The sequence below is a fragment of the Ahaetulla prasina genome, chromosome 1 (genome assembly GCF_028640845.1).
Source record: "Ahaetulla prasina isolate Xishuangbanna chromosome 1, ASM2864084v1, whole genome shotgun sequence".
Classification (NCBI taxonomy): domain Eukaryota; kingdom Metazoa; phylum Chordata; class Lepidosauria; order Squamata; family Colubridae; genus Ahaetulla; species Ahaetulla prasina.
Genome location: NC_080539.1, coordinates 277,812,251 through 277,828,981, shown reverse-complemented (window position 1 = coordinate 277,828,981; position 16,731 = coordinate 277,812,251). Strand labels below are relative to the sequence as shown.

Sequence of the window (16,731 nt, the reverse complement as noted above, 5' to 3'; positions counted from 1 at the left end):
TCTTTGGAAAGCTAAACATTCCCAGCTCTTAATGCACAGGACTTGGTTTCCAGACTCTATATCATCCTGGTAGCTTTCTTCAGAACCCCTTCAGCTTCTTCATGTCCTTTTTAAAGTATAGTGCACAGTACTGGCCATGACGTTGCTATTGCTTTTTAAGATCTTTATGCAATACTTTTTTCTAATGTAGGCCAAGATGATAGATCTTCATTGCTTGTTCCTGTTCAGCTGCTGATCCACTAGTAGTCCTTGATTCTTCTCATACATTATACCACCATGCTAGGTCTTCCCCATCCTCAGCTATGGAAGAAGCAACAGAAGCAGGAACATATACAAAGTTGAATATTCTAGGCAATTCAGGAACCCAATCTTGCTGGGTGTGGCTGCAATACACAAGCCTGTTGAATTCATTTTGAATTGTGATTTTGTAATAATGTTTTTGCTCCTCTAACTTGCCCCTGAAGAGTTGGTTAGAATTTTGTGACTTTCTGCTACTATAATGAAAGAGAGGAGGACATGCCTTTGCATCCTACAGCAATCTAATAGCAATTGAGAGAGACTCTGGCTATTCAAAAATGGGAGCAGTTCCCATTGTTGTGATTTTCTTTAGAGTTCTGATATACAGTATTCAAAATGTATTTTTGCTTAACTGCAAATATATAATTTTATATCTTTTGGATTTCTTGTTTTTTTTGTTTATTTCAAAGAGATGATTAATATAAATAATATGCAAACTGTTTTGAATTCAAACTCTTAAATGCTCAAAACATTGCTTTGAATTCAAACAAGTTCAAACTCTATCCAAAGTTTTCTGATGTTGTTTCATGTATTCTGAAATTTGAACCAGGGCCATCTTCACAAGAGAATAACATGCCTCTGAGATGGTAGATTAGTCTGATTTTAATTTAAAATATTTTGAAATTTGAAATATTTGGTTAAGGCATCAGGATAGAAAGCAGAAGATTATGACTTCTAGTCCCACCTTTGCCATGAAAGTCAGCTGGATAACTTTGGGCTACTGTAAGCCAAACTCACTTCACATGGTTGTTGTGGGGAAAATAAGGAAGGTGAGTTGGATATGTTTGCTGCTTATTTGTAAAAATAATAAAGGTGGGATACAACCAAACAAAAAATAAAGAAATGGGAAGCCATCTTTAGTTGCTGTTAAAGTTGTTAGTTGTGCTGTTAGTTGTGCTGTTACACAAATGTACCCCGGTAAGTTTTTTTTAATGCCAAATTCTCATGACCTTCCCTCAAACCAGCTTAACATGTTAAATATTCCAATTTTGAGACTGTTTTTCCTTTTCTCCCAACAATTTCTGTTATGGATACAATTTGCTATTTTAATCATTTTGTTGTAGTCGGAGGTTAGGAAGTGCCCATATCCTTTAGCCATTGTAGCCGGCTGCAAGTATGCTTTCTCTCCTCTAGTCCCTTGCCCTTCTTTGTCATTCTGGATTGGGCTGCGGAGAATATAAATTCTGCAGAAGTATATGCCCATACAATGCCAGAGCTTTGCTTTCCACGGTGCTTCTTGGGTCTTAAGCATTGATTCCTTGTAATCTCAAGCTTCATTTTCTGAAAAGAATTTAGACCTGTTCATTAAATACGAGTTTAGTTTCTTTTGCAAATGTTCTAGTCCTGGCTACCTAGAAGTTTGACTTGAAGCAGGTTCTGTTAGATGTTTGAATTTAATATTGTTACCAGGAAATATATTACACATTTTTGGCAAATGAGATTTTTATGTGGCCATACTTTTTATTATTTTATTTTACACAAGAATGGCATAGCTAATATGTGGGCAATGATCTTGGCACTATATTGATCTATGCCCTTTTCTTGTAGATGAGTACAATTTTCCCCATTCTGTTCCACCTTGAAGAATGCTGTTACTTAAACAGAAGCCTGCATATCATACTCAACATTAATTTTAGATTTAGCAATCAGACAATGTAAGTAGAAGAAAACAAAATAAAGTCAAAGTGTTATAAGTTGTATTATATTTCATTCAGACTTACAAATTGCTTATATCCGTAATAATAGTTAGAAAATAAACAGAAATAACTCTATTCATGATTTTTTTTATTTGAAAAGTTTTTATGTAGACCTTGTCTTCAAATAAGCTGTGATCGATTTGATTTATATGCTGTGACTTTTTCCTGCTGTTTTCTATCAACTTTAATTGTGAAAAATGATGCCATATTTGCCCTCTTGATATTATTGTGGAGATCAAGTCAGTCTTAAAGCATCAAGATACATACAGTTCTATACATAGCTCTGGAGTTAGCTCACCAAGGTCCGCTCTGCAATATTTTTAATTGACTTACGTGTTCTGTGGGAAAAGAAGGATCATAAAAATTGTTTGCTATTGCATTCCATTCTGCACTGAGATGTCTCTTGGGGATTGGATTAATAGTTCCGGTATTCAAAGAGTCAGCATTTCTATTACTGCAACCGGAAACTGATCAACAAAGAGGAAATGATAAGAATTGTGTTATTTCCATATAATTTTACAGTGCCAAAACTTTATATTTACTTGTATCTTTTTATTAAACCATGAAAAATACCTTTTGGCATTATACTATAAAAGAAAGAAATAAATCTAGTATCAAACTTAGTTGTATAATCTTTTGTTCTCTTTGGTTAAAGAACTTAATACAAACTATATATGTGTTACTTGATTATATATAGGGGGGGGAAACCTATAATTTGTCAAGGATACTAACTATGTTTGTTCTGTTTCTCCCACATTCCAAATGTTTCTGGATAAGGCAGAAGGAAATCCATTTAATAATTATCCAAAGAAAAACTCCATTGGCTATTATACCAAGACTTTGTAAATAGTAGCTTTAAAAAGAATTTAGAGTTCAGACATTAACAGGCAGGTAGATAACCACATTCAGACATCATTGGACTATACATCTATTACCTTATAATTTTCTCTAGAGAACTTCCATCCATTTCTCCAGTTCTGCCTACTTAACCAAGTATAATTTAGAATTAATAAAGTAAGACATAGAAAGAAGGTGACAGCAAAAGAGGTGAAAAACCAAGTAGGAGAAGCCACAGAAATTTCTAGAAAGAATAGGTTAACTCACAAAGTGAAGAAACAAACTAGGCCATTGACTCCCAGCCTTTTGGGTGCCAGGGACTGGTTCCTTGGAGAGAGCTTTTTCCGTTGATTGGAGGGGGTGTGGTTTTGTATGCTGCCTGCACCCCGTGGATGGGGCATTGCTTGTTTGTGCGGCCCGGTTTCTAACATGTGGACCAGTGCCAGTCTATGGACCGGGGTTGGGGATCCCTGAACTAGGCAAAGAAATATTCCAGCAAAGGTCTGGATGCCATGAAAATAATTGCACCTAACAAGATCATCAGACCTCATTGTCTTCTCTGAAGCTAGAACAATACTCTCTTCCTAATTCTACAACATAGTCAAGTTAATCCATCTAATATCCTTCATAGTAGTTTTGTTAGCATACGGTCACACTCACTGGAGTAAAACAAAACAAAACATCACTTTGGAACTACCAATACCTTATCCAATTTTTCCAGGAAATCCTTCACAAAAACCTTATATTAGACTATTGTCAAAAGTTCATTATACAATCCCTTCCCCATTGGTCAGATGGGCAGTGTGTTCAATTTATACACACTGTGTTTGTTCAACCTGCTTCCTTGTTTTGCAGCAATCCCCTCCCTCCCTTCTCCCCAAATTCCAGCACACACTGGATATGAATGTATGTCAATTTATGAGAGATGTTGTGGCTATATAATTTTAAATAACTAATTTATTTAAATATTTAAATATTTTCTTACCTGGCGTTTCTTGTCTTAAATCACTATGTATGTTTATAATCTTATCAATTCTTCCTGAGCTCTGAGAATTTTTTATTTCTTGGGAGAGAGGCCTTTCCTTCAAAGAGAGAGGCAGTATTTGAACTTCATCTTGACATTTTCTTGATAAATCTAAGTATTCTGTTTTTTCATCCGTAACTGGAAGGTCACAGGATAGCCTTCCATTTCTGTTTATTAAATTTTCTGTTGTCTTCATGAGCAAAGAACACGATTTTTTTGTGCTTTCTTCCACAGTTATTTTCCTAATTATTGTATGCAATGTTTTTTCTCTTTCTTTTTCTTCATTAAAAAATTCAATAAATTGCTCACTGTTGTCTTTGGAAGTATGGACATTTATCTGTTTATCTTTGGCAACTTCATTAATTTTCATGTCTCCAATTTCAGACTCAGGTATATCTTGAGAGTCCCGGAACAAAACCTTTGTATTCACTTCTTTCAAGTCGGAACTGTATTTATCAAAGTGTTTGCTAGGCATTTCATGTACACCTCTAGCTGAATTTTCAATACTTAAAGCTCTTCCCAAAAGTAGATCATTAATGTTTTCATTGATATGAATATTTATACCTATATTCTGACTGGAAGATATATGAAGTTTTGATGATGTTTTTCCTGCATTACTAGTATCATTGTACTTATCCAAGTCATCTGTGTTGATCGCTGGTAACAATACAGAATCCATTTCAGATTTCATATGGTTATTTGCAGTTTTCTCACAAGTAATTTTAATTTGTTCTTTAGGCTTCTCACTGATTCCTTTATTTGTCAAGTAATCTTCCTCATGGATTGCATTGTTAGTATTTTCAGTACTCCTAGAAATGCAGTCATTTGCAACACCAGCACCCAGGTAATCAATAGAATGCTCCAATTCTATAGTGGGATTAAAACAATCTCATTTCAACACTTTAAGAAAGTCTTAGATTCATCACTGGTAACAACATCATAGAATAAAAATTGTCCAAGAGAATTACTTTTATCTTTGCCTGCCTTTTATCAAGTAAGGTTTCATTGCTTTCTAGAGCTGCCCTTTCTTCACAATTAGCAATCCATGATTATATAGGTCAGTTCTGGTGTAATTAAATTTAACATATAAAGGGCTTTGCTTATAACAGTTTCCCTTTGGCTTTTCTTTTAAACAATCACCCTCATTCATACAATTAGCAAGTTATTTTAAATCTGCTAAAATCTAGAATATATTATTAACAGTAAATTATTTAAAAATAAACTCTTTTTAAATATGTTTAAATATGAATACATGCAAAATGCTTTTGTAAAAAATAGTAGCCATTAATAAGTAAATGAATAATTGCAATTCATTTGCAATTCATTAATGTATTTCTACTTCTATATATTTTGGTCATGCTTGTCTTTCAATGTGCTAAGGTTTTCTATCATCCAGAAGGAAAGTCGCACTGGAAACCCATAATATTTAGAAGACAGAATATAAAAGCAGGAATAATGTTACCAGTAGTGGGTTTCAAATCCCGTTGCTACCAGTTCACTTGTGGGCGTGCGCACACTTGTGTGTGCGCGTGACACTTCTGTGCATGCGCAGAAGCATCTGGGTGGGTGGGTGGAGTCTCCCGCTGCCGCTACTGTTTCACTCGATCTGCGGCGAACCAGTAGTAACCCACCACAGAATGTTACTCTATCTCTGTAACCTTTGCTATTTTTCCAGAGGCAAGCAGTTGGAAGCATGGATATTCTCAGGAGCTTGTTTTTCCATCAGAATGACAAAAGCAGCACTATAAAAGCTTCACCCATATTGTATGTGCATGTGATACAACCCCCTAACAAAAGGGACAAGGCTTGCTTCAGAATGTTGCAACACTGCTTTCATCATTTTGCATCCCCTTGTATACCTCCCATGGGTGTCTCTACTGCTAGTGTAAAGTACAGATAAATGAAGGTTAATATACGGTATGATATTAAAGTTATCAAGGTAGATGCTTACAGAGAATAAGCACCTATCCTTAGTCCAAGACTGTAAGTCTGACTATAAATCTAAGTCTGGTACTGTCTTTCCATTGTAAAAAAAAATGGGTCTGCCCATTCTGCCAGGAAGAATAGAATAAGCATGTTCCAGATCCTATCTATTAAAAACAGTGCCTGTCAAATGTATGCAGTCAGAACCACTCTGAATAGACTCAAATAGATACTTTATTGCTGACCACCTATATTACAAGAATCTTGCCAGACTGTTTGCGTTCCCTTGGGAAAAAGCAAATGTAAACCTAAGGGTTTCACCTCAGCTTTCTCCCCTGAAATGACTTCAAGGTGGAATGTCTCTTTATTTCCCCTAGAAAACTCCCCCTTTCCTTAAGTTGTCATTTTGCAGGACCAAGGAGGTATACTTCTGTGTCATGGTACCTGGGCCAATTCAAGATGTTGGTGATCACCTTTAAAGCGCTATAAGGTTTGGCCATTACTATGCCAAGGATGGCCATCCTTTCAAAAGATAGCTGTCCCATAAACTGACCAATGCTTTCTCCATATTATCTCCATATTACCTTTCAGCCATCATTCTACCTCATTATTGATTTTTTTATCAGTTAAAAACAACATGAGAAGATGGGAAAGTATTTTGCTACCTTGACTTCAGAGTCTCAGAGACTCAGATAAGTGGAAGGCAGAGACCAAACACTGAGCCAAGACAAGGCAAAAATTCTTATCATCAAAAATATGCCTGTTTTATGCCTAGCTTCAGTACATTACTCAAAGCTTTTCTACCTCTATGCTAACTGAGCTGGAAGTTAATCAGATGCAGAAACACATAAACTTATGAGAACAAGTGACGTTGTTCAGATCAGGGGTGGATTGCCCCATTTCGTCCGGTTCTTGCGAACCGGTAGTAAAACCAGGGGCAGGTTCTGCCCACCCATCCGGATGTTGTCAAAGACCATCTGTGCACGATCCCATTGGGAACCAGTAGTAAAGGTAAGTAGAACCCACCCCTGGTTCAGTTGTGTTAGGGTGCTCAATGTTGGTGTTTCTGTTGGAATTGTAGAAACGAGGTATAATTTACTTTTTACCATATTGACTGATTATCAACATTTTGTTTTAATTATGAATAATTATACCTTCAAAATATTCTGAATGCTTTTCCCTTACGTTTATACCACTGTCTATCTCCATATTATTGTTTCTTCCATTTTCTTTTTGTTCATGTTCCTTAAAAAATTCCATTGTAGTTTGTGTATATTTATCATCTTTTTGTTCTTTATTTTCATTAGACATGTTTTCTACCTGGAGCAAAATGGGAAAAAAAGTAGTTTTATTTTTGAAGATATGAAATTGAGAGACATATGATTTCCTTTGTAATAATTTTTACCATTGAATTTACAAATGGAGCAAAATAGTTCTAGAGTTCAAGAAAAATATTCCAAATGTTCCAAAGATGCTTTTTCCAAAAGGCAACTGGTCTTTCTTGTTCTTTTGTTTGAAAACATTTCACTTCTCATCCAAGAAGCTTATTCAGTTCTAACTGACTGGAGGCAGCGGTGAAATGCTCTCAGTTTGGACCGGATCAGCCGATCTGGTAGCGATGGCAGTGGGTGGTTCTGAGAACTGGTAGCAAAAATCCCTGGTCCTCCCCATGCCCAGCTGAGCCACGTGATCGGCAGAGCTTTTTTTTTTTCCTTTTTTTTCTTTTACAACCTATGCGGCCAAATAGGTTGTAAAAATTGCTTTTAAAAGGTTAAAAAAGGCTCCGACGATCACAGCTGAAACCTGCTACGGCAAAAAATGGGGGGTGTAGACAAAAAATGGGGGGGTTCGTTTTTGAGAGAGAGAGGGAGGGAGGGAGGGAAGGAAGGAAGGAAGGAAGGAAGGAAGGAAGGAAGGAAGGAAGGAAGGAAGGAAGGAAGGAAGGAAGGAGTAGAGAAAGGAAGGAGTACAGCTTCAGAGGATAATCCAGGGCTGGAAGGGACCTGGAGGTCATCTAGTCCAACCCTGCTCCAGCAGGACATTGTTAGTGAGTTTCTGTCTTTTGATCGCCTACTCACATGTTTACATAGCCATCCCATCCAGTCACATGACCCCACCAAGCCACGCACACAGAATCGGTAAGAAAGAAATTTAGATTTCACCACTGACTGGAGGGGACTGGAAGGATTTATATTCTTTGCAGTCAGCTGGTCACTAGCACTCTGAGAGTCATTTGTTAACTCTCTGAGAGTCATTGAGGCTATTGTTATCTTTATCCTCAGAGTGTAAAAGGGTATGGAACCTTCTTGGGGCTGCTGGAAGGACTGCGTGGTAAAAAGAACACAGGTGATGTCATATCCTTTCCCCTCTGTTGGGCTGTTCAATTTTAACATAGATGGCAACTTTGACACCTCTTTCAAACCAATGGTCCTCTCTGTCCAGAATGTGAACTTTGCTGTCTTCAAAAGAGCAGCCCTTTTCTTTCAGATGCAGATGGACAACATGACATGGATAATTGAGAATATCCGTTGTCATTCTATTCCAAATAGAAATGATATTACTTCTTTACACCAGGCATACATTCCAACATACTGTATATACTAATGAAAATAATGAAAGGAAAACAAATAGCAAGCATACAAGTATGCATTTAGATATACATTACCTGATCCTGAATAAATAGCAGAAATCCCACAAAAATGCTTTCCCTCAGTTTATCAGTTTATCTCTCAGTGGCTCAACAGACTAATGCAGTCTGTTATTAACAGCAGCTGCTTGCAATTACAGCAGGTTCAAGTCCCACCAGGCCCAAGGTTGACTCAGCCTTCCATCCTTTATAAAGTAGGTAAAATGAGGACCCAGACTGTTGGGGGCAATAAAGTTGACTTTGTATATAATATACAAATGGATGAAGACTATTGCTTGACATAGTGTAAGCCGCCCTGAGTTTTCAGAGAAGGGCGGGATATAAATGCAAATAAAAAAATTTTTTAAAAAAATCTGAAATCTTATAAGTTATTTCACATGTTCAGTTAAAAATTAAATTAGGTATGTTATGGATTTTTATTACATGGAAGATAGTTAACTGAAAATTCTAATTCCCTTAATTTGACATGGAAAGTGATGGATTAATAGTAATAACTGTGGGGACAAGAGATATTTTTGGTCACTTTAAGAGAAGAAACCAAATAAAATTTGCACTTTTTCTTCCTAAACAATGTAAAAATCATCAAAAGATCTTTATAATTCTGTAATATTTTAAGTGTTAAGTTTTACATCGTTAATTTTTACTCATTTCATAACAAATAAATATTATGAAAGACATGAGTGGTTATGAATTTACTAATAACAGTTAAATACAGTTAAAAATCATAAAATATATAGATGTCAGTGATGGAAATTTTTGGATCTTACAGAAATACAGAAAAAATACAGGTAGTCCTTGACTTACAACAGTTCACTTAGGGACCATTCAAAGTTACAAGGCCACTGAAAAAAGTGACTTATGACCATTTTTCACATTTATGACTGCTGTAGCATCCCCTTGATTACATGATTTACATTTGGTTGCTTGACAACCGACTCACATTTATGACAGTTGCAGTGTTCCGGAGTCATGTGATCTCCTTTTGCAACCTTCTGATAAGCAAAGCCAATGGGAAAACCAGATTCAATTAACAACCGTGTTAGTAAGTTAACAACTGCAGTGATTCACTTGACAAATGTGGCAAAAAAGTTGCAAAACGGGGCAAAATTCACTTAGCAAATTTCTCACTTAACATACATTTTGAGCTCAGTTGTGGTTGTAAGTTGAAGACTACCTGTATAGTATCCTAAATGCAAAGAAAAATATTTCCCCTGTTCTAGTCATTTCCGTCTCTAGGAAGCGGTGCTCAACTTCATTTCTTAGCCAAGGGAGCTAGAGTTGTCCGAAAACATTTAAAATATTTAAAATCTAGAACATATAACCTTAATAAAGCAAATTCAGATTTATTTTGTTTAATAAAATAATATTAATAAAAGTATATTCTGCTTTTATTTGGTTGTGTTCATAAATGAAGATTGGGAATGTGCTACACTTCATATTTCATAGGTCTGTACTTTATATTTTTCAGTGCATTTCACTTATGCAGTGAAACTGAATAATGATAAATATTCTTATACCCCTTTATAGCTATTTTTATAAACTATTTTAGGTTAGCTAAACTTTATGCCCTTTCCTGTTAATTTATGAAAACTATTGTTGTGATAGCACATTATCACTGATCTGTATGGCACTTTCTGCATGTTATAAGAAAAGGTCTAAGCAACATAAACACATCAAAATTCATTAAAGTGGTATTGATTACTTTTTGGATAATTAATTTTATTGCAGACCCTTGGAAGAGATAATGAGATGCAAAGGGAGAATGCAAAAGAAAATGAGCAAAAGTTAGGTAGTCTTCTGAATGAATGTAAGAAAGTACAAGCAACTTGGAAAAATGAGGTTGGTTTATTAATCAAATACTGCTGTATTAACAGAGTTACCAAGCACTAAGCAAAATGTTTCAAATAATCTCAGAAGATGACAAAAATAAGAATAGGACAAAAAAAATCGCTTTTAAAAGCTTCATCCAGTTGCTATACTAACGATTTTGAATAACACTAAGTTTTTCTTATTTATTTATTCAGTCAATGACTAAGCAACATAAAAAGACAAATAAAAGACAACAATTACAATCAGGATTGACAGAGACTAATCAGTGCAACTATACAATAAAATAAATTGGGTTTCTCTTCAGATCATGTAAATCTTTCGTCTCTTATTTTGAGAATTTGAATTTTTGAATATCTCATTATTTGATTTGTTTTTCAAAGTTATATTTAAATGAAACTTTATTTTATTGGAGGAGGAGAATATCATGAGTGATGTTCTAGAATCTAGGTAATATCATAATTTTGAATACTCTTAACAGAAAAAATATTTCTAACTATCACTAAATTTGAAAGAGTAAGTTTTTAATATACTAGTCATAAGGATAAACACAGTAACTACCAATAAAGTTATTTAGACTATTTCTTCTACAAAAGAAGGCATAGAGTAGCAGAGTACAGTAAACAATAGTATATTCTACAACTTTACTTAATCTATTCCCCAAATTTATTTAATATACTTCATCTACAGTAACCATCCAGTAACATTTCCTGTGTGATTAGTTGGGTTATGCAACATTTACAAATCGTTTGGAAGAAGTGATTTGGTCTTGTTCCTTAAGTAGATGGTGTTTTTCCAGACTTTTGTAGAAGGCTGGAAAAGGTTTACCTGCTTTAAGGAATCAACTCATTAAAGATAATACAAATGTTAAAGCAGAAACATTTTTTCCAGGGTGGTGAAAAGAGGTTGCTTTAATTAATAGAAGAGATGTGCAATGCTTGTGCTGAATTAATTTTCTTTTTAGTACGCGCAATCCTAATGATAATTTCACAATTATTTTCTGAAAAAAATTCCTCAGATACAAAAATATTAAAAATATTGTGCAGATTGCTATCAAATCCTTAACATTAATGTTTTAAAAACAAAAAAATGGTTAGTAGTACTATATGTGCCATGAATTAAGAATGCTGTTGGCTTAAACATAATAGATGTTTGATTTTGGACAAAAATAATTTAAAATTAGATTTAAAATCTAATTATTTTAAGGCTTGTGAAAAACAACACAACTGCTATTTCACTGAGTTATTTTTGTTTTGTCTCTTCTCATTTAATTATCCATTTAAATTAGTCCAATGAAGTAGGAAAAATATCTAAAAGTAATAATATTTATTTGTTTGTTTGTTCAATTACTTAACATAATATAGCAACAAAAATGCATTCGGAACTAGAATTTTAAATTGATACTCTTTTAAACTCATTGTAACTTTGAATGGTCATTGAACAAGGGGTCAGTAAAGAAGGACTACCTCAATAGGGTTTGGGGGTTATTTTACAATTCAATACTTCCATCCCATTAGAAATATATAATATTAATAATTCTGTCTATTGAAGAAACATATCAGAATATTTATAAATGTGAACTAAAAATGTCTACTATACATAATGAGAGTTTTATTGGGGGATGACATAATATCACATAAACTACATAAGCATTGACATGAAATAAGTAAATGTTCCATGTAAAACATATTTTTAAGCTCAGGAAAGGTTATTTCAATGAATGCTTCCAGATTGTGGCATAAAGTCAAAATATAATCTACATTACAGGTAGTCCTCGATTTATGACTACAATTGAGTCTCAAATTTATGTTGCTAAGTGAAATATTTGTTAAGTTAATTTTTAGTTTAGTTTTAGTTTAGTTTATTTAGATTTTTATACTCCCTTCTCCCGAAGGACTCAGGCCAGTTCACAGCCAAAATAAAACAGTGCAGATATACATAATAAAAACAATTATAAAAATCTTATTAAATATCAGGCCGGATTAAATCTATTAAAAACATAAAACCCCCAAATAATTAAATCAGAATATTAAAACTGCTAAAAATTTCTATGCCAGTCCTGCGCGAATAAATAGGTAGGTCTTCAACTTGCGGCGAAAGGTCCGAAGGTCAGGTAGTTGTCGTAGTCCTGGGGGAAGTTCATTCCAGAGGGTGGGAGCCCCTACAGAGAAGGCCCTTCCCCTGGGGGCCGCCAGCTGACATTGTTTGGCGGACAGCACCCTGAGGAGTCCCTCTCTGTGAGAGCGCACGGGTCGTGGGAGGTAATCGGTAGCAGCAGGCGGTCCCGTAAGTAGCCCGGTCCTAAGCCATGGAGCGCTTTAAAGATAGTAACCAAAACCTTGAAGTGCACCCGAAAGACCACAGGTAGCCAGTGCAGTCTGCGCAGGAGTGGTGTTACATGGGAGCCACGAACGGCTCCCTCTATCACCCGCGCAGCTGCATTCTGAACTAACTGGAGCCTCCGGGTACTCTTCAAGGGGAGCCCCATGTAGAGAGCATTGCAGTAATCCAAGCGAGAGGTAACAAGAGCATGAGTGACCGTGCATACAGCATCCCGGTCCAGGATTCGCAACTGGCGAATCAGGCGGACGTGATAAAAAGCTCTCCTGGAGATGGTCGTCAAGTGATCTTCAAAAGACAACCGCCCACCCAGGAGGACGCCCAAGTTGCGCACCCTTTCCATCGGGGCCAATGACTCGCCCCCAACAACCAGCCGCAGCTGCAGCTGACTGTACCGGGGTGCCGGCATCCACAGCCACTCCGTCTTGGAGGGATTGAGCTTGAGCCTGTTTCTCCCTATCCAGACCCGTATGGCTTCCAGACATCGGGACAGTACTTCGACCGCTTCGTTGGGGTGGCCTGGGGTGGAAAAGTACAGCTGCGTATCATCAGCGTACAGTTGTACCTCACCCCAAAACCACTGATGATCTCACCCAGTGGCTTCATATAGATGTTGAACAGGAGAGGCGAGAGAATCGAACCCTGCGGGCGCCTCGCAGTTGATCTCTGCCCCCCTGCTAACATCGTCTGCAACCGGTCAGAGAGATAGGAGGAGAACCACCTATAAACGGTTCCTCCCACTCCCAAACTCCCCAGCCGGTGCAGCAGGATACCATGGTCGATGGTATCAAAAGCTGCTGAGAGGTCTAATAGGACCAGGGCTGAGGAATAACCCCTGGCCCTGGCCCTCCAGAGATCATCAACCAACGCGACCAAAGCCGTCTCCGTACTGTATCCGGGCCGAAAGCTGGACTGGAACGGGTCTAGATAGACAGTTTCATCCAGGTATTGGGGTAGTTGACGTGCCACCACACTCTCTACAACCTTCGCCACAAAACGATGATTGGAGACCTGACGATAGTTTCCTAAAACAGCTGGGTCCAGGGAAGGCTTCTTGAGGAGGGGTCTCACCACCGCCTCTTTCAAGGCAGCAGGGAAAACCCCTTCCAACAAAGAAGCATTGATAATCCCCCGGAGCCAGCGTCGTGTCACCTCCTGCGTGGCCAGCACCAGCCAGGAGGGACACAGGTCCAGTAAACATGTGGTGGCATTCAACCTCCCCAACAACCTGTCCATGTCCTCAGGAGTCACAGGGTCAAATTCATCCCAAACAGTCTCAACAAGACGAGTCTCCGACCTCTCCCCTGGATCTACCCAATCTTGATCCAACCCATCCCGAAGCTGAACAATTTTATCATATAGATAACCACTAAACTCCTCGGCCCGCCCTTGTAAGGGGTCCTCCCGCTCCTCCTGTTGAAGGAGAGAGTGGGTCACCCAAAACAGGGCGGCCGGGCGGTTATCTGCCGACGCAATGAGGGAGGAAACGTATAAAGGCTTCCCTTCCCTCAATGCCACTAGGTAGGTCCTACTATATGACCTAACTAGTGTCCGGTCAGCCTCTGAATGGCTGGATCTCCAGGCACTCTCTAGGCATCTTCTCCGGCGTTTCATCTCCCTCAGCTCCTCGGAGAACCAAGGAGCTGGTTGAGACCTACGCCGGGTTAGAGGCCGCAAAGGCACAACACGGTCTAGAGCCCCAGCTGCGGCCAGTTCCCAGGCCGCGACTAGTTCTTCAGCCGTGCCATGGGCCAGATCCTCGGGGAACGGCCCAAGCTCCATCAGGAACCTCTCCGGGTCCATCAGGCACCTGGAACGGAACCAATGTATTTGTCCCATCTCCCTGCGGTGTTGAGTGGCAGTCCGAAAGTCCAGGCGAAGGAGAGAATGATCTGACCATGACAAAGGTTCGGTGACTAGATCTCCTAAGTCCAGATCATTGAACCACTGTCCAGAGATAAAAATCAGATCCAGTGTGCTTCCCCCAATGTGAGTAGGGCCATCAATTTTGCCCCATTTTACGACCTTTCTTGCCACAGTTGTTAAGAGACTCACTGTAGTTGTTAAGTTAGCAACACAATTGTTAAGTGAATGTGGCTTCCCCATTGATTGTTGTGTCTGTGCCCCCCGAGCCGGCCCCCCTGCCAGAAAGTGACTCGGAAAGTGAGAGGGAAGGGCCATCAGGACTTACATCTGGAGCACCGGCTTCCCTGGCTCAGCTCCAGGAGCCAGAGGCAGGCCAGGTGGAGGAGATAACAAGGCCTACGTCCCCTGACTCTTCCCCCCCCCCCCCGGGCCACACCTCCAGACCAGGCTGATGGCAATCAGGCCTAGCTGGACCCTAGGTTTCGTAGACAGGAGAGGCAGGAACAACAGAAGCAGGGGTGGGGCAGGCCTAGGAAATGCTGAGTCATGGAGCCACACCCCACAGAGTATAAAAGCAGTGCTGGCTGCTCTGCTGCTCCGTGACAAGCAAAAATTGAGCTGAAGTCTTTGACTCGGAGAAGTGAGCTGAACATTCGGCCTGGACTGTTGACTTCCTGGTTGCCTGGCAACCCCAAGATAAAAGGGAGACTTTGGCAGGCAGCTGCAGATTCCCTACCAGGACTGATAGCAGCTGTGAATTCAATTACTGGCTCGTTTAGCCAGCTCGCGTGGCTGACGCCAGGAGGGGACTGAACATTGACTTTGCTTGTCAGAAGATTGAAAAAAGTGATCACATGACCCCAGGATATTGCAGTCCTCATAAATGAGTCAGTTGCCAGGTGCCTGAATTTTGATGACACGTCCAGGGGGATGCTGTAATCGTTATAAGTGTGAAAAATGATCATAAGGTGTTTTTTTTCAATGGTGTAACTAGGAATGGTCACTTGTAAGTTGAGGACTACCTGTAGTAGGGAAAATCTTTGAACAGTTTTGGAGGATACATGGTAGGCTTCAGAGGGAGAGAAAATTGGCTCCCTCATCTTTCTGTTGACAGAAGCCATTCCACCAAGGCAGAAGGAACTCATTGCGCTTTAAGATCTTGGTCACCACCTTTAAAGCGCTCCATGGCTTAGGACCCGGGTACTTACGGGACTGCCTGCTGTTACCGTTTGCCTCCCACCGACCCGTACGCTCTCACAGAGAGGGCCTTCTCAGGGTGCCGTCCGCCAAACAATGTCGGCTGGCGGCCCCCAGGGGCAGGGCCTTCTCTGTGGGAGCTCCCACGCTCTGTGGGAGCTTCCCCCTGGTTTACGTCAAGTACCTGATCTTCGGACCTTTCGCCGTGAGCTGAACATTCGGCCTGGACTGTTGACTTCCTGGTTGCCTGGCAACCCCAAGATAAAAGGGAGACTTTGGCAGGCAGCTGCAGATTCCCTACCAGGACTGATAGCAGCTGTGAATTCAATTACTGGCTCGTTTAGCCAGCTCGCGTGGCTGACGCCAGGAGGGGACTGAACATTGACTTTGCTTGTCAGAAGATTGAAAAAAGTGATCACATGACCCCAGGATATTGCAGTCCTCATAAATGAGTCAGTTGCCAGGTGCCTGAATTTTGATGACACGTCCAGGGGGATGCTGTAATCGTTATAAGTGTGAAAAATGATCATAAGGTGTTTTTTTTCAATGGTGTAACTAGGAATGGTCACTTGTAAGTTGAGGACTACCTGTAGTAGGGAAAATCTTTGAACAGTTTTGGAGGATACATGGTAGGCTTCAGAGGGAGAGAAAATTGGCTCCCTCATCTTTCTGTTGACAGAAGCCATTCCACCAAGGCAGAAGGAACTCATTGCGCTTTAAGATCTTGGTCACCACCTTTAAAGCGCTCCATGGCTTAGGACCCGGGTACTTACGGGACTGCCTGCTGTTACCGTTTGCCTCCCACCGACCCGTACGCTCTCACAGAGAGGGCCTTCTCAGGGTGCCGTCCGCCAAACAATGTCGGCTGGCGGCCCCCAGGGGCAGGGCCTTCTCTGTGGGAGCTCCCACGCTCTGTGGGAGCTTCCCCCTGGTTTACGTCAAGTACCTGATCTTCGGACCTTTCGCCGTGAGCTGAAAACGCACTTATTTATTCAAGCGGGACTGGCCTAAAATTTTATTGGGTTAAAATTTTATTGGGTTATTTATATTTTAATATTTTAATTTGTTTTAAATCT

The 16,731-nt window shown here is 39.4% G+C and overlaps 1 protein-coding gene across 1 annotated transcript in view; it reads right to left on the bottom strand.

Annotated features, from left to right (window-relative positions):
• Positions 1-1,368: 1,368 nt before the first annotated feature.
• CCDC73 (coiled-coil domain containing 73) overlaps positions 1,369-16,731 on the bottom strand; it is a 63,759-nt gene continuing 48,396 nt past the window's right edge. Inside the window, exons 13-16 of the mRNA XM_058161755.1 lie at positions 6,933-7,098; positions 3,817-4,722; positions 2,328-2,461; positions 1,369-1,578 (exon numbers count right to left, since the gene is read on the bottom strand). Coding sequence (XP_058017738.1) covers positions 1,369-1,578; positions 2,328-2,461; positions 3,817-4,722; positions 6,933-7,098 — 1,416 coding nt within the window. The remainder of the gene's footprint in view (positions 1,579-2,327; positions 2,462-3,816; positions 4,723-6,932; positions 7,099-16,731) is intronic.